Source organism: Pantherophis guttatus, chromosome 5 (assembly GCF_059756535.1).
Source record: "Pantherophis guttatus breed Tessera chromosome 5, ASM5975653v1, whole genome shotgun sequence".
NCBI lineage: Eukaryota > Metazoa > Chordata > Lepidosauria > Squamata > Colubridae > Pantherophis > Pantherophis guttatus.
Genome location: NC_142067.1, coordinates 94,242,861 through 94,261,206, shown reverse-complemented (window position 1 = coordinate 94,261,206; position 18,346 = coordinate 94,242,861). Strand labels below are relative to the sequence as shown.

Genomic DNA, 18,346 nt, shown 5'->3' with positions numbered 1-18,346 from the left:
CTCATTCCTGTGAAAATGACTAGAGCAGGGTGTCAAACTCAATTTCATTGAGGGCCACATCAGGGTTGTGTTTGACCTTGGGGGGATGGGGGGGCGTGGCTGGGATGGGCATGGCCAGCTCAACGTCACTTGTCAAAGCTCTGTTTTCGGTGGCAACGGTCTGCTGCAGCCCTCTGCCAGCAAAAATGGAGCTTGGGAGGGGGGTGTCATGTGCTGCCTGCCTGGGCTCCGTTTTCACTGGCAGAGGGCTGTAGGAGACTGTCACCACCGAAAACAGAGCTTGAGAGGGCCATGTGCGGCCCTCCCAATCTCTGTTTTTGCTGGCAGAGGTACTGTGGGCCGGTCCTTTGCTGTTTCCAGGGCAGCCCCATGGGCCAGATCTAACCACCCCGAGGGCCAGATCTGGCCCACAGGCCATGAATTTGACACCCCTGGACTAGAGTAACAGAATAACAGAGTTGGAAAGGACCTTGGAGGTCTTCTAATCCAACCCCTGCTCAAGCAGGAAACCCTATACCATTCCAGACAAGTGGCTGTCCAGTCTCTCTTTTTTTTTTTTGATGAAGCACCCACAACTTCTGAAGGCAAGCAGTTCCAGTGGTTTATTGTTCTCACTATTAGGAAATTTTTCCTTAGTTCTTGGTTGGTTCTCTCCTTGATCAGTTTTCATCATTATTTCTTGTCTTGCTTCCTGGTGCTTTGGGAAATAGTTTCACCCAGTGGTGGGTTCCTCCCGGTTCCGCCAAGCCGGTAGCGGTGACGATACAACATCACTGAACCACTGATCACAGAATCACAGAATTCTGCCCCCCCACCCTCCCATCCCCCATGTTATTCTTACCTTTTATTTGGCCCCACCCCCAATCTATTGCTGCCTCCTGAGTCCCAGATGATAGCTAGAGGGAAAAAACCTGTTTAAACTCTTGCCGCAGGGCTTCAAAGAGCCGTCCTACAGCTGATCTGTGTTAAAAAAAAAACAAATGAGTAGACGAGTGCCTGCAAAAATAAATGGGTAGACGAGTGCCTGCAAAAATACATGAGTAGACTGATGCCTGCAAAAATAAATGGGTAGACAGTGCCTGCAAAAATAAATGGGTAGATCGGTACAGCTCTGCAAGCAGTTAAAAGCCTGGTAGACCAGTACCTCTGCTAAATCCTAAAGAATTGTCACATGACCATCAAGCCACGCCCACAAAATAAACCACGCCCACAGAACCGGTAGTAAAAAAATTTAGAATTCACCCCTGGTTTGACCCCCTCTTTGTGGCAGCCCCTCAAATATTGGAATACTACTATCATGTCACCCTTAGTCCTTCTTTTAATCTATTTCTAGGTCTAGAAAAGTCAGCTATCTTTCCTAAAAAGAAATATTTCTCCATAATTTACTCAGTGAAAGGGATATCTTTTATGTAGGTATAATACTTATTTTTTCATTAATTATTCCATACAGTAATAACTCATAATGACTATATAAGTCATATGCGAAAAGAGTAAATGTCTTTAGAGTAGACAGGGATCAAGATTTGGGCTGTGAGCGATGGGAGAGAGATTTATCCTATTTTTCTCACATTCTGCAGTCTTGATCAACTTGATCAAATCTACTCTGCCTTGCTGATCATCTTGGAAAAGGAATTGCTATAGACATCATTGCAATTTTCACCCTGGAACTAAGAGTAGTTTTTGTTTGGGTTGCTGTAAAGCACAAATGTTTGATAAAAATTATTATAAAGTTGAAAGGGAAATAGCTTTTCTGGAACAGCAATTCCATGCAAATTTAAATAGATTATTTTTTTTTAAATGGCTAGTGTTGATCAACAGTCTTTATCTGTGATTTGATGTGGTTCATTTTCAATTTGTACACATAGCTTTTGCAAGATGCAGATCACTGTATCAAATTGGAAGTGAGCCGTATTACATTCATTTTTATTTTCAGATAAGTATCAGAGTTGGGCAATGTTCTGTGAGAAAACATGATGTACCACATCTGGCATTGTATGTTTATAAAGTAAATTGACCCTTGATTTTCAAAAACAAAAACACCGAAACTAGTTTGGGTCCCATGCAGAATTCTAAACATCCTTTTACAATGGAGGTTATAGTCTAATAAATACCTGGGCTTATTTCTACTTTCCATATTTTATAAATGAAGATGGAAACTCTACATTCTGATGGTATTCATTCATTCATTCATTCATTCATTCATTCATCTTTATGCAAAATCTTAGGTGGCTCATGAAAATGAAAGGTTACAAAACCCATAAAACTACTCAATTGTAAAAATCACAAATCATTACACCCACATATTTATATGGAACAGCATCAAAAGGCACCAGAAGTGTAAAGATGCATGTTAAAAATAGTTGACAAGACTGAACTTCCACAATGCTTAATATACCTCAAAATCAATGAACTTTGTAATGAAAGAACCATAATAAAAAAAAAAAAAACTAGCGCTACCATTAGACAGCAATTAGGAGGAGCAGGAAAAAAAACATATTTGCTGCCATTTAGTGGCATCAAATTTTTGCAACCTAGAATCTGTTTGTCCTATAATAACTATGTCAGTGCATTTCCCATCAAGGATACCTGAAGAAAGTGCTCTAGATGCCACTTTAATGGCATGGTATATATGGTACCGGGGAGGGAGTATCATGATCTTGATATGTGTTCGGAAGAGAATTAGCATCCAGTGCAGATAACCTCAGTACAACACAGAGAATAGATGTAGGTGCCATTTGCTGATTGGATTTTAGCATTTTATATTAGTTGAGGTCTGTGTCTTCAAAGATAGAATCCTGTAAAGTACATTGTGGTAGACAAAATAAGAGGTTATTGAGACATGATCCTTGTCAGTTCAGAACATACTGTAATTAAACAAATCAGATGGAGCTGCAACTGAAGCTTGCACCAAAGGCTATATATCAATTTTTACTTTTTAGTGGATAAAGCATAGGTTCATTTATGTTACGTTTTTTGGGGGTGGAATAGAATTTAAGAGCCATAGTGGTACAGTGGTTAGAATGCAGTATTGCAAGCTAACTCTGCCCATTGCCAGGAGTTCAGTTCTGAGACTGGCTCAAGATTGACTCAGTCTTCTGAGGTTGGTAAAATGAGGAATCAGATTGTTGGGGACAATATGCTGACTCTGTAAAGTGACCCCACTTAGTGAGGATTGTAAAGCACTGTGAAGCAGTGAGTGTTATTGCTATTTAACTGCAGAGAAGAGTCAGGTATGGATTAATATTTTTAACTAAAAATTTGTATATATCCTTGTATACACTTATTCAGTTCTTGTTTTCCTTCAAATCCATACATTAAAACCTTAAAACAATTACATTTCAGATAAGTGTGTTCAGCTCATATTTATTATTATTCAACAGGTTGGAGATTATGTATTCACCAGAATAAGGAAGCCGTCAGGTGAAGAGTATTATGTCCCTGGTGTGGTCATAGCAATACCAAATAAAGCTGATTTAGATGATAAACTCTACACAGTTTTGAAATACAACAATAAAAAGGTAAGCAGACAATGAGCAACCCACATCTGACTGGAATGGCAATGCACTGAATGTACGAATTCAACACTCTATACCAGGATAGGAATTATTTCCTCATCTTTTGACTGGTTAACTCAGTGTACCTCAACCTCAGCAGTTTAAGATACTGGCTGAGGCAGTAGTAGGTTGCAAAACCCATTGCTACCAGTTCGCTCGTGCGTGTGTGCTCACACGTGCATGTTCGCAATGTTTCTGCACAGAAGCATCCAGCAAGGGTGGGCGGAGCCTCTTGCTGCTGCCGCTACCAGTATGCCGATCCGGGTAGAACCGGTAGCAACCCACCACTGGGCTGAGGAATTCTGTAAGCCCATATATCTTAAAAGTTGTCAAAGCTGAGGAACTGATGAAATGGTAAGCATACAACTTCTTTTGTCTTTTCTTAATTTAAATTCCTGCAATGTGTTACCTAGAAAGTGCTGCAAGCACTAATTTTATTGATACCTGGCGTCTTCTGAATCTTTCCTTCAAGAATATGCTTTTTCCTCACCTAAGACTTGTTCCTGATAATTAAGTATTTCAGTCATTAATCAGATAGACAAAGTAGATCCTATTGTAATATTCAGTTATATCCCAAAAATAATGAAAAGGAGGATGAGGGGGGAAAAAACTTACTATTTTATCCAAGTGATTTTTTAAAATATCATTATCAACGACTAAAGCTTTTATAAAAGACATGAAAATTATTTTGAAGAATTCCTCTTTTTCATGGTTGTATTAATGCAAATACTTCACTTAAAAAATTAAAACAAGAAAAAGAGGAAAATAAAAACTTCTAATTACATATTCAATACAACTTACGCTAAAATTATATAAAGTGCTTATATCTGCTAAATGGGGCCTTAATTTACCCTTGGCACTTAATACAGATATGTATTTAATTCCAAGAATATTGAAACAAGAGAAAGTTGGGTAAATTAGTCTCTTCTCAACTGAACCAACTACTATAAAGTAAAATTTCTGGTTACTAAGAATACTCAGGTCAGAAAGTAATAAATTTAGATAGTGTTCAACTTTATAAAGTAAAAGATTACCAAGAAACTTTTAAAATATATTTTTAAAAATTATATAGTTCTTCCATATTTTTAAATGGTTTTTTTCAAAAGTTACATACAACAAAGCCTTTTGTTTAGCTGCACTTTCCCAGAAACATTAGATACTATTAAATCTATGAAAATAATTGTACCTCAGATTTATAATGCTGGATTTTTAAAAAATATGTACGGTATATAAAATATATATTTTCCCTGTTTATAACCAGCTCTTTGTTGGTGCAATGGAAAAATAATAAACAAGATTTAATGATGTGTTAAGAACCTGAGTTTTTCAATATGCACAATGTTTAAGACTAGAAGTCCTCCAAGATCACTTCCAACTCTGTTATTCTGGTTTTTTTTTTCCTCTTCTTTTCAGTACCTTTATTTCTTAGCAATAAAACAAGTGGCGCAGTTGCCTAGAGGTGAAAGCGCTCACCTCCCACTCAGAAGTTTAAGAGTTCAATCCTAGGCAGCAACAGATGTTTCTCTATTAGGGTGCAAAGAAAAGATATTTGCTTTGAACTCCATGTAGGTGTCAGGAAGGGCAACCAGCCAGTAAATGCTCAGCTCCATTCAGTCACCCTGACTCTGCCCCAAATTAAGGGATTACCGGGTTGTAAAAAGAAAAAAAAATCTTAGCAATAAAAATATGCAATTATAAAATGATGAGGTATTTTGCTTTAGACATCAATTTGTCCCTAAAATAATGAAGTTAAGATGGTTGTCTCTACTTCAGTTCCCTAAATGGGTAAAATCAGTATCTAGCATAAGAAACATACATAATTAATAACATAGAGTGATTATTCAATATTTTGTTTAAACAATCTTATTTTTGACATTACTTTAAAGATGTCTACTGTAGTAATCAATCTTTGTTGTGGAAGACTGAAGAATAGTCAACTATTTTTAGTGAATAATACTTGCTTTTTAAAATATTCTGAGAAATTGAGCTCCGGTACATTGTGCTCTACAGTTAGTCAACTCACCACTTTTTCTTGCTGTTTAACACATTTCTTTAATTTGAATGATTTACATAACTCATTATATTAAAAATCAAAGTTTAATTTAAAAAAAATATGTTTTGTTATAGGATCATTGTGTACGAAACGGGCTTATTAAAATTAGTCATAGAAGGTACACTTGTTCCTGCTGCTACATCAACATGACCAAGATGATGGATTACCTCATGTGAGCATGAATAAATGCTTTTCATTGTATAAATTAAATGCATGTAATGCATATCGTCAGATATCTGTTAAAACAGGGTCCTGTTAAAACTGCTAATGTAACTATCAATGTTTCTGGAAGATTCTTCATTTCAGAAAGTATAAACATTATTCCCAATGACTTCTGTCTTTTGTGGATATTGTTTGCACTGGAAAGTAAACCCTTACTGGTTCTGAGAAAAAACATCTGCCTGCTGCAAATAACTGAGGATGATAGGTGTTGGAAATGAAATAGGGGAAAAAAAATTCCCTCCCCACTCATAAAATCTCCGGGCTACATAAGTAGTGTCCATGCTTAGTTTGTTCTTCAGTACAATAAATTATTATGAAATTTGGCAATGCAAATTAAACTTTTAATGTAGCAATACAATCAAGAATGAGGCCTTTGTAATCAAGACCTGTTAAAATTCAGAGTTTTGTTATAGGGAAATGGAAGAAATTCTAGTAGTGACACTGGGCTTTATGTTATTTTTCAAGAGCTATCAGGAACTATAATGTAATGCTCTGCACCATCAAAGCTATACCTTTCCATTTCAGTTCTGTTTTATTGAGCAATATCTTATATTCCCAGAAGGGCATCTCTAGTTAATGTATTATGGCTGGCATCCAATTTATTTGAAAAATAATTGTACTATTTAATAATTGAATCCTTTTAAAGCTATTACCTGGAAGAGTTCTTTATCAAAATGAGCCGTCATTATTGTCTGAATTGCAGTGAGGTCAGGAGAATATATTTGCTAAAATTTAGCTAACTGCCATAAGCATCTGCAGCAAGCCATAATGACCAAAACATGAAACATGTGCAGTGATGTCTCAATGAAAACCCTGTTGTTCTGATACACCTAAGGAATGTCAGAAATTATATCATGATGTCACGACATCAGATGCTGCCTTCCACTCCTGTAGACATCTATCCTTACAACAAAAGAGACCTAGAAAAGGATTGTATGTAATAGTAGGAAGGAGAATTATGAGAGCATTGTTACAACAGAGACTTAGGTTAGTTTCTGTATGAAGTACGCAAGGATGATCTGATGATGACATTTGTCACTCTGCTGATCATGAGGTTTAATTCAGATGATCTGGCTGACTAGGTGGGTAGCCCATAGTTCCACCACTGTGCTACATATGTTCCTCTTGAAGATGTGCAGTTAGCGGAAGGGGAAGAACAGAGTGTATTGTTCTTCAGTCATGAATATACAAGAGCTAATATGTGAATTGCAATGTGATATTTAACCATAAAAGGAAAGTAGGTAGGATGGGGCTTATCAGTAATGTATTGGAGTATAGATATAATAATGAATAGAATAGGTATAGAAGGCAGGTATAAATATATTTTGCCAGCTGCTATTGTCCTCTCCTTGTCATTCCATAAATAAAATAAATAAAATGTTGGCGGAAATTTGAGCTGCACCATACCTACCTTTATTCTATTTCCTTCTTTGAATTCTAGACCAAATGTAAAGGTTCCAAAGCACATCCATAGGATAGTCGCAGATGCCGAGAGACAGAAAAAATCTATTTCTGTAGGAGGGGATTGGAAGAAGAAGACGAAGAAGAAGGACAGAGGAAGAGTTAACAGCAAAACGGAGCGTTGTAAAGAATGGAACACGACTGTCTGTGATGAGATGTTTGGCCCCAGAAGTAAAAGAAGAGGAAATAGCTCATCACCCTCTTTTCGTCGCAAAAAAGAAAGTACAGGTACAGAAAGTAAACAGGAAAAAAAATAGTAAGGCAGGTTATAAGTTCAAATGTAGCTAAAATGGAACTGCTCCATTAGGACTTCTTATCCATTACCTACTTGATTTTTTTTTTGTCTTAGTATATTTATGTTTGGAACTTTGCCATTTATTTTATAGATTCTTCTCACATAGCCCAAAAGATAGACTGTCCAGATGCTACTTCATGCATATGTATACATACGTATTCATTCTATATGCCCATAGACCCAAGTAACTCAACTACTGTTCCAATGATAAGATGGCTGTTTTCTTACAACAGAGACCTTCCAATAATTCCTTTTATCATTTCCATCTGCCATTATCTGTTTCTTTTCTCTTCCTCACTAAACCTTTACTAAACGGAATGATTTGTTCTAGTCCATCATCTGCTCAATTAACATGCCCACAATATGTTATTTTCTGCTTCATGAACAGCCAGTTTCATCTGATTCAGAACTGATTGATTAATTCTTCTTCCGTTCCATGGCACTCTTGGTAAATTCAGAGGTTCTGTCCTTGGTCAGAAAGATATCTGCCACACACATTAACCTTAATACATTCCACATTCAGCCATGATTTATACCCTCCAAGGACAGGTTGGAATCAATGAAGCAAAGATAGATTTTATTATATACTCTTTTCCTTTCCATTATCTCTTTTTTATTGGTTGTTTGATCTTGTGTTTCTCTTTAAATTGACTGTTCCTTTGGCATTTCTCTCTACCTGCAGCTCTTTTTCTTTGTAATATTTTAGGAAAACTTGGCTTGTGTGAAGAAAGTGCAATGGTTCACTAATTTGAGCATTCTTTTGAACTCCCCTCCCCCTTTTCCAGTACAGGTGTATATCATGTTCTTTGCCAGTCTTTGCTCTCACACTGCCTCTTAAATTATCCCTTGGGTATATTATCTTTACCTGATTGATAGCTAACCTGTTGTCTATTGTACCTCACTTTCTCTTGGAATTGATTTTTGAATTTAATCCTATTATACAAATCTTTTAATAGTCTATAATTCTATTTGAAAAAGATTTCAGTGATAGGCATCCATAGAGGATGAGAAAGCTTCCACTGTGACAGGCTCTGTCCTTTTCATGTCACACACAAGTACATCATTATTTTGATGAAATATTGATTTACTATGAATGCCCCTAATATCAGTATAGTATTTCCATTTTTCTTTCACCTCATTTGCCTGTTTCAGATAGTAACCTTATTCTTGAATATTAGTATCCTAAGCACAAATTTGTGATTGACTCAGGCTTTATAAAAATATCTTTCATTTTCCTGTTCTTATTATATTCCTCCATTGGTTGAAATAACTTTCCTTGTTCTTGCTTGCAGGTAGTCCTCAACTTATGACCTCAATTGAGCCTAAAATTTCTGTTGCTAAGCAAGACATTTGTTAAGTGAATTTTGCCCCATTTTACAACCTTCCTTGCCATGGCTGTTAAGTGAATCATACAGTTGTTAAGTTAGTAACATGATTGTTAAGTGAATCTGGCTTCCCATTTGACTTTGTTTCTCAGAAAGTCAGAAAAGGTGATCACATGACCATGGGACACTGCAACCGTCATATATATGAGTCAGTTGCCAAGCATTTGAATTTTGATCATATGACCATGGGAATGCTGCAACGGTCATATATGTGAAAAATGGTCGTAAGTCAACTTTTTTCAGTGCGTTGTAACCTCAAATGGTCACTAAATAAACTGTTATAAGTCGAAGACTACCTGTATTAACTTCAGTTTACACATAATGTGCGCAAGGCTTCCATCGTCCTTGTTTCACTGCTTATCACATGCCTTGTTCAAAAAGCCTCTTTGAAATGTTGTGATTTTTTTTCCCTCCACTGGTTTTGGAAATATTCCTTATCTCTTGCTGAGAGATGCTGTGTACTCCCTTGAACTCCAAATAACTTTTCAGAATCATATCAGAAACACCGCACAAAAATTCTGGATATAAATAAAATGAATATAATGATATAATAAATATTATACTAACATCCAGAGATATTTCCTTACCAGATTCCACAATGCCTCAGTTGTACAGCCTTCACTGGGAAAATTGGAATACATTCAAAGATGTATCTGAATGTACAGCACAGTCAAACATCAGCATAGGGAAATGTTTTATGACATTTTGTATTACATCATAAATTGTTTTATTATAATGTTTATGTCATCAAACGTTTTGTAAAATTGCCGAATTTCAATTCCATGGGAGTCCTGGATACCAGATTTTGGACACATTCTGTCAGCCCATTTGAGGCAGCTTGGTTCAAAAATCTTTGCTCTAGGATGCAACATTATGCCCAAATTACAGGAACAAGAGTTTTAGTGGTATATAGATAATTCTGTACTACATTTAATTTTAGCCAGACACACATCTAATGATGTCCTTTTTAAATCTCATTGTCATTCATTCCTTTATATGGACATCCCTTGAATGGTTTAGTAAATAATCATATTTTTTAAAATTATCCCACTCTGATTGGCCTTTACATTTATTTTTAAAATACTTATTCTTAAAAAAACATGGAATGCAATATATCACATTTCAATTTTACTAATTTCAGATTTCCTTGATTCATACTTCTCACAGTCCATGTTACAATGGTTTGTGCCCTGTTAAATGAGAAACTTTTATTTCAGTACTGGCCCCATCAGTGATCTGATGCCATTCTGGCTTTGCCTTGACCACCTCATGATCTCAAAGTCTATTTATGATAGTTTGATGCTTTTCTTCAGTAATTAAATGAGTGACCTTTAAGTTGATATCATCACCTGGTACCCAACCTGTCTAAAAGTTAGGCTTATGCTCCTGCCAGCAGCACTCTTGAGATCATTGATCTGATAGGAGGGCTCAGAAATCTCAAAGTACAGGTAGTCCTCAACTTACGACCACAATTGAACCCAACATTTCTGTTGCTAAGCGAGACATTTGTTAAGTGAGTTTTGCCCCATTTTACGACTTTTCTTGTCAAACTAAATGACTTAGTTTGTACATAATCTCAGAAAAATCAAAGTTTCTAGAACAAGTTGTAGTCATCACATTATGTCTGGGTTTACTTTTCACACTAAGCCAAAATGCACTTACCACATTAGCTTTAGTGCAGTGTTCAAATCAAATTATCGTAAACCATAGATAATGGTTTATGTCTTGCATGAAGAATGAACCCAATCTTTTGCAATGTATTCCATTTGAAGTAGACAAGTAATTTTTAATAGTTGTATGGTTTAATGTAGGAACTACTCAGAGTTATTATGCTGCAGAATGATAGCACCTGACTCATAATAAATATTCATTTTTAGTTTTGCATGTTTTGTAGAACTGCAGAAGTTAGTAAATCTTCTATTACTATTCTACTAGTACTATTCTAAATAGTAAATTCTGAAATGAATGAATTAGTATTGAAATTTTCTGTCTTGATGGAATGTGTGCACCTTACATTTACTAGAGTCTATCCATCTCTTGTCTAAATTATAATCTTGTTGACTTCATATTATATTACTATATTTTTCTTGGTCTTTAGTTGCATTAACTTTACTTCCCTTTATTGATACAATGTTTTCTTGAGTCTTTTATTGTATATTGTAAGAATCATAACACATGACAACAATAAAACACAACGTGTTTATAAAACATTCTTAATCACGGTTTTCTCATTTCAATCATTCCACAATTTTGAGAATTTGCATGACACACTGACTACAATTTGACCATGTGAATTGTACTTGCTCATCATAGAAGACTAAAATACGACTAGTTTGTGATTCAGTGTGTTGAATGATTATTTGTAGTGGGGTTGGGTGATTTATGAGATTCAGTAAGGCTTTTGTAAAATATTAGTAGGATAAATAGTAATACTAAGCCAACATTTATACTATACATTATAATAACTGAGTTTATGCATTGTGTTAAGTCAAATTCAAAGACACTACATATTGAACGAGTTCATACAGCACACTCAATTAATGTGAATTAATTAATTAATTAATTAATGTGAATAAAGTGGGGCTGAGCAGTTTATGGAAATTCAAACAATTGTCTCAGCCTGTTGTTAGGATCAGCCGTTATATGGCATGTTTCTTATATAGTTGTACATTTTGTAAAAATAAGTTTAGGATCTCAAATTGCTTTTATCATGATTGGTGAATCTTATTATTAAGACTCAAGAGAGATATGATAGTTACTTTCCAAAAGTACGTTTAAGAACATTTGAAGTCAGGCCTGATAATCTTGTCTTTGGTAGTCCCAAAGGTGCTTTTCAAAAGTCAACCGGACTTCCTTTTTTTTTTTCCTTGAAAACGTTTTGCTTCTCATCCAAGAAGCTTCTTCAGTTCTGACTTCTCATCCAAGAAGTCAGTGCAAACATATGGATTTATTTAGAAACAGATTTCATGAAATTGCTCGGTAAAACAAATGGTTGATTGCCAAGAAGTTTACAAGTTCTGATTATCATGTCATAGATTCTCTTGTATTCTAATCTTCATACTAGTAGCACCTTGAACCTTAATACATTAACAAAAATCTTATTAAAACCAATGATGCCCATTGATTCAAGAATCGGGAAATTATGGCTCCCTGAAGTTGGGAAGCAATTTTCTTAGTCTTCCTCACCATTAGCTATGGAAGTTAGAAGTCTAACATCTGAGAGCTATTTGGCTTTCCATTCATGGTTGAAGCACTTTGGTTAATGCTTAAAAGTGAATGAAAACCATGAAGCCTTTTTTCTACATTTCTATATCCATCCATCACATTGCCATACATGGCAGCAGAGTTCCACCCATGCATTCATAACACCCATAACAACATGCTTACTGCTATACCATTTCGGAAGTTATTGCTGATGGAGGAGCTCTATACAGCTAGACCTTGACTTACAACCACGATTGAGCCCAAAATTTCTGTTGCTAGGTGAGATAGTAACATTTAGTAACATGATTGTTAAGTGTCTCTGGCTTCCCCGTTGACATCAGTTGTCAGAAGGTCACAAAAGGTGACTCCGGGACCCTGCAACCATCATAAATATGAGTCAGTTGCCAAGAATCTGAATTTTGATCACGTGATGCCACAAAGGTCTAAGTGTGAAAAATGATAATAAGTCACATTTTTCATTGCCGTTGTAAATTAAACTGTATTTATTTCAGCCATATTTATTCATTTTCCCCCTTTATTTTCTCCTTTATAGAATAGTTTGCATTACAGGTAATCCTCGTCTTACGATCACAATTGAGCCCAACATTTCTCTTGCAAAGCAAGACAGTTAAATGAGTTTTTGCCCCATTTTACGACCTTTCCTGCCACAGTTGTTAAGTGAATCACAGTTTTTAAGTTAGTAACAGGGTTGTTATGTGAATTTGACTTCTCCATTGAGTTTGCTTGTCAGAAGGTTGCAAAGGGTGATCACATGACCCCAGGAAGCTGCAACCATCACTAATACATGCGAGTTGTCAAGCGTCTGAATTTTGATCATGTGACCAGGGGGGTGCTGCAATGGTCATACTCATAAATATGAAAAACAGTCGTAAGCCAGTTTTTTCAGTGCTGTTGTAACTTTGAATGGTGACTGTACAAATAGTTGTAAATTGAAAGTTATGTGCATTGCTAATGATGTGTACTGTTATTTGTGGCTTAGAGTTAGCAAATCAGTTTTCATGATTCTCACTCAATTCTTTCTCCCTTAATCTTCTTCTTTTGTGCCGGCAGCTGCTTGTAAAACCTTCCCACTCAGTTTTTCCTCAAGTGCTGATAAGATCTGCCTGTCTTCAAGGGCTTCTGACTATAGGCCACACAAGGATCTTTGGAGTTCTCACTATACTTCTATGTACCATCAGAGCACCTCTGATCAGCCTAGCACTTATAGCAGCAGCAGCAGCAGCAGCAGCAGCAGCAGCAACACCTCCCTTTCCAGCATTGAGAAGGTGGAAGAATTGGCAAGACGGCTTCAGCAGTATCACATAGCGCAAAGGAAGGACAATTCCAGCAGTTGCAAATAGACAGCATGCAGAATGGAAAACGAGGAAAGGGGATTAGTTGCCGCTTTTGAAGCTGTACTATATCAATCCTGAATAAACCATTTAATTTGATATTAAACTTTTTATATATTAAAATTATATAGCATTACAAGATCTTTGTAAGGAGATCTTTTCAAACGTGGCCATTCAGTTGCCTGATATATTGGCACAGAATAAAGCATCAATGCTTGATGTGGGACTGAAGGGTCATGATGACCATTGTAGGGTCATGACTGTCCTATACACCTACTCAAAGCTGCTAGCAACTAATTTCACACTATGTTTTAGTGATAAGTCCTCCCTCTGCCTTTTCCTACTATGCTCCTGTATGTAGGAGACTTGTGTGTAGGTGTAGGTGTTAATGGGAGAGTTTGGCAAACAACTTTGAGAAGGGTTCAGACAGCAACTAAGAGAGGATAATGGAAGTGCTCAAGGACTTAGCAACGTAAGTCCTATATAAGTAGTCCTCGACTTATGGCCACAATTGAACCGAAAATTTCTGCTGCTACACGAAACATTTGTTAAGTGAGTTTTGCCCCATTATATGACCTTGCCACAGCTGTTAAGTGAATCACTAGTTGTTAAGTTAGTAAGGCGATTGTTAAGCGAATCTGGCTTCCCCATTGAGTTTGCTTGTCAGAAGGTTACAAAAGCTGATCACATGATCCTGGAACACTGCAACTATGATACATATGAGTCACTTGCCACGTGTCTGAATTTTAATCACATGACCATCAGGATGCTACAATGGTAGTAAATGTGAAAAAGTCATGTTACTTTTTTCAGTGGTGTTGCAATTTTGAACAGTCACTAAATGAACTATTGTAAGTCAAGGACTACCTGTAAAGACAGATGGAAGCAACTGGATATGTTCATCCTGGACAAGAGAATGTCCAGGATGCGACTATGACACAATTCTTCAAATACCTAAAAACATTCCATAGAAGGTCATGTATTGCTCTCTATCAAGTGCAGGGCATAGAAGAATGGATTGGTGTTGTGAAAAAATAAGAGTCCAATCGAATTTTAGAAAAAATCTTATTGGTGGCAGTAATTAGATAATGAAACCTGATAGAGATGGTGGGATTCCTAATACTGAATGGAGATGGACCACATAGTCTATCTAACATCTTTTAAGTCTGTGCTTCTTTTAATTGATATGGGATGACAATCTTTGATGAAAAAGAGTGTGATACCCTACCACCACACAGGGTGGTGCGGGTTGTGCTATTGAGCTAGTCCCTGGGGTTAAGTTACCAAAACCACGTATGTACGCGATGGCCCCAAAAGAGGTGGAGGAACTGCGCAAATACATCGATAAGAACTTAGCGAGGGGGTTTATACAACCCAGCCGTTCACACATGGCCGCCCCCGTACTTTTTCGGGAAAAGAAAGACGGCGGTCTTCGTCTGTGTGTGGATTACCAGGGTTTGAATGCAGTTAGCGTAGAGCCCTTGTATCCTCTCCCTTTAATGAAGGACCTGTTAGCTGCCTTAGCCACGGGCACATATTTTACGAAATTGGACCTAAGGGAAGCATATTATCGGGTTCGGGTTAAACAAGGTGATGAGTGGAAAACCATTTTCAACTGTCCTCTGGGTAGTTACAATTCTGTGTTATGCCCTTCGGACTCCAAGGTGCGCCTGCGGTTTTTATGCAGTTAATGAGGTCCTCCATGAATATCTGTACCATGACGTATTAGTATACTTGGACGATATTCTCGTGTATACTAGAACCATGGAAGAACACGTAACCCTTGTGTGCCAGGTGCTAAAATGTCTGTTAAAAGCTCGGCTATACGTCAAGGTATCGAAATGTGAGTTCCACTGCACGGAATTAGAATACCTAGGTTATCGTATTTCCAAAGACGGTCTGGAGATGGACCCAAAAAAGGTGACTACCGTCCTTGGCTGGCAAGCTCCGGGTACTAGGCGGCAACTACAGAGCTTCCTTGGTTTCGCCAATTTCTACTGCCAGTTTATCCCAACCTTTGCTCACATTGCCTTACCCCTGACTAACCTTTTGCGAACCAAAGGACCTGACGTGCCGAGGCCGAAACAACACCTGGAATGGACAGAGGACTGCTAAAGAGCTTTCGAAACATTGAAACGACGTTTTGCAGAAGCTTCGGTACTTAAACACCCTGATCAATCAAAACCGTTTGTGGTGCAAGCAGATGCACGTGACGTAGCTGTGGGGGCTGTATTGTTGCAGGCTGATGAACAAGGCCAGTTACATCCATGTGCATACACATCGAAAAAGTTTAGTGCTACGGAACGGGGGTGGGCTATATGGGAAAAGGAAGCCTTCGCTGTCCGCTGGGCACTCCTTACCTGGCGCCACCTACTGGAGGGGGCATCAGTACCATTCGAGATCTGGACAGACCACCGAAACCTAATAGCTTTGCAAACGCCTAGGAGATTATCACCCAAACAGGTACATTGGGCCCACTATTTCCAACAATTCAAATTTGTGCTAAAATACGTACCAGGTGGAAAGAACTTTCTCGCCGATGCTTTATTCTGAATGCCGCAATTCCATAGTAAACGGGTTGAGGTTGTACAAGCCATGGTACCTGAGGAGCCCATGGGAAAAGATGATGCCACCCTGCGGGTGGAGGGGAATCCCACGTGGGAGGAGGTGTTACGGCAAGGCCTTGAACATGATGAATGGTTGCAAAAGAACAAGCAGCTGCTTACACATAGGGACGGGCTGGCGTGGAAGGGAAATAAACTATGTCCTGAAGGATGTTCGTAATGCGGTGTTACGACGGAGTCACAATAACAAATCTGCTGGACACTTTGGGTTTCTGAAAACCCTCCATTTAGCCCGGCGACAATTCTGGTGGCCGCAGATGCAAAACGACATAGAAACATACGTGCGGAGCTGTTCGTTGTGTGCAAAGACCAAGCCACGCACCAGAAAGCCCCTGGGCCTATTGCAATCAGTGGCTACTCCTAGTCAACCATGGGAGGAGATCGTGATGGATTTCGTGGTCAACCTCCCAGAAAGCAACAGTAACACAGTCATATGGACCGTGATAGACCTGTTTTCTAAACAGGCCCATTTCATTCCCTGTGGCAGGCTCCCCTCAGCCCGCTGATTAACAAAACTATTCATCCAACATATATATAGGTTACATGGAGTACCCCAACACATAATTTCGGACAGGGGGGTACAATTCACTGCCCGGTTCTGGCGAAACTTCCTGCAGGCCATTGGATCAACCCAAGGGCTCAGTTCTGCCTTTCATCCCAGCACGAATGGGGCAGCCGAACGCGCGAACGCCATGGTTGAACGCTATCTCCACTGTTATGTTTCGTATCAGCAGAACGATTGGTCCTCTTTATTCCCTTTTGCGGAGGTTGCATATAATAATACTGTTCATGGCAGTACGGGGTTCACTCCATTTCAAGTAGTGATGGGTAGAGACTTCATGGCCATACCAGAACTAGAACAACAGTCAGATACACGGTACTACCCCAAGAATGGGCTGAAAAGGTTAAACTGTTGTGGCCACAGGTCCGGGATGCCTTAGACAAAGCCGCCGCTGAATACCAGAGGCAGGCGGACAAAAAGCGGCTACCCCTGCAGACCCTGCGAGTGGGAGACATGGTGTACCTCTCCACCAAATATATCAAATTACGGGTCCCTAGTCGTAAACTGGGTCCAAAATATCTAGGCCCATTCCCCGTAACAAGGGTGATAAATTCTGTCACGGTTGCACTGAAACTACCTCCTCTGTTAGGGAAAATACATCCTGTGTTTCACAGCAGTCTTCTCAAACCCGTTAGTCTAACCCGAGACATCCCGGACTGTCCTGGTCCTGTCATGAAGGGGCATTATGAAATCGATGAAATTCTTGATGCCAAACTGAGTAGGGGGAAACTTAAATACCTTGTCCGATGGAAGGGATACCCCTGTGAGGAAGCGTCGTGGGTAGCCGCCATGAATGTGAACGCGAAACGCCTAGTAAGACAATTCCATAGAAAATACCCCCAAAAGCCACAGCCTGTCGCTAACGTCTCTGATTATGTCTGTGTTTCAGGAAAACCCGTGGTGAAAGGGGAGCCGCCTGTCGAGCCCCACGGTATGCTCGACAACGCTGACGCGAGATGGTGCGGAGGACGGGGCGACGGGGCAAAACGGCAACCTTAGAAGAGGGGGCGGGGCTGTGTTCACAGGGCTGGTAGTGGTGGCACTGGGTGTTAGGCGGTCGTCTGCGGGGTGGGGCGGGCGGCTACGCCGGGGATAGGTGTCTCTGTATTTCCTTACTGCTGGGGTGCATCTGGCGGCGAGATGATAGCGGCCGGTCCCATGATGCCTGTGGGATGCCGGATCCAGTGTTATGGGGCGTGGGCGTGTCTATATCCATGACGTTGCTGGGGCGGGCTATTTAAATGTGCCTCTCCGACCAGCAGTAGCGCTGATTTCGAGTCTTTCTGAGATCGCAGTGTGTGCCTGGGATAACGCGTAATAAACCAGCACTGAAAGGACGAGCTCTATGAGCTGTATTTTCTGCATTGCTGTGTTTCGTCTGGGAACCCTGATACACTATATATTTAAATTTTGACTTTTATCACTTTTAAAACATTCACCATTAAAAAAACCCTGCAATGTAGTAAGGTTTAAATAAGTAATACTTCTATTATGCATCTTGAAACTCTAAGGAATGCTGTTTGGCTCCAATCAAATTCAATTTACTATATGCAGTCCAGCAGATTCTCAATTGTTTATTCTCTGGCCAGAGTAACAAATATCTACCCATACCAAACTGGCACAGAGCAGTTCTC

The 18,346-nt window shown here is 38.8% G+C and overlaps 1 protein-coding gene across 9 annotated transcripts in view; it reads left to right on the top strand.

Annotated features, from left to right (window-relative positions):
- The window catches only part of VWA3B (von Willebrand factor A domain containing 3B), an 88,558-nt gene extending 74,933 nt beyond the window's left edge, over positions 1–13,625 (top strand). For 8 of the 9 annotated variants that reach the window (XM_087871464.1, XM_087871461.1, XM_087871463.1 and 5 more), the window contains exons 26-29: positions 3,381–3,518; positions 5,682–5,779; positions 7,271–7,518; positions 13,246–13,625. In XM_087871464.1, the coding sequence (XP_087727590.1) occupies positions 3,381–3,518; positions 5,682–5,779; positions 7,271–7,518; positions 13,246–13,535 (774 nt within the window). In that variant the 3' untranslated portion in view covers positions 13,536–13,625. Of the gene's footprint in view, positions 1–3,380; positions 3,519–5,681; positions 5,780–7,270; positions 7,519–9,062; positions 9,221–13,245 lie in introns of those variants that run through there. The other variant, XM_060686649.2, reaches the window with a different exon arrangement.
- The last annotated feature ends 4,721 nt before the right edge of the window (positions 13,626–18,346 follow it).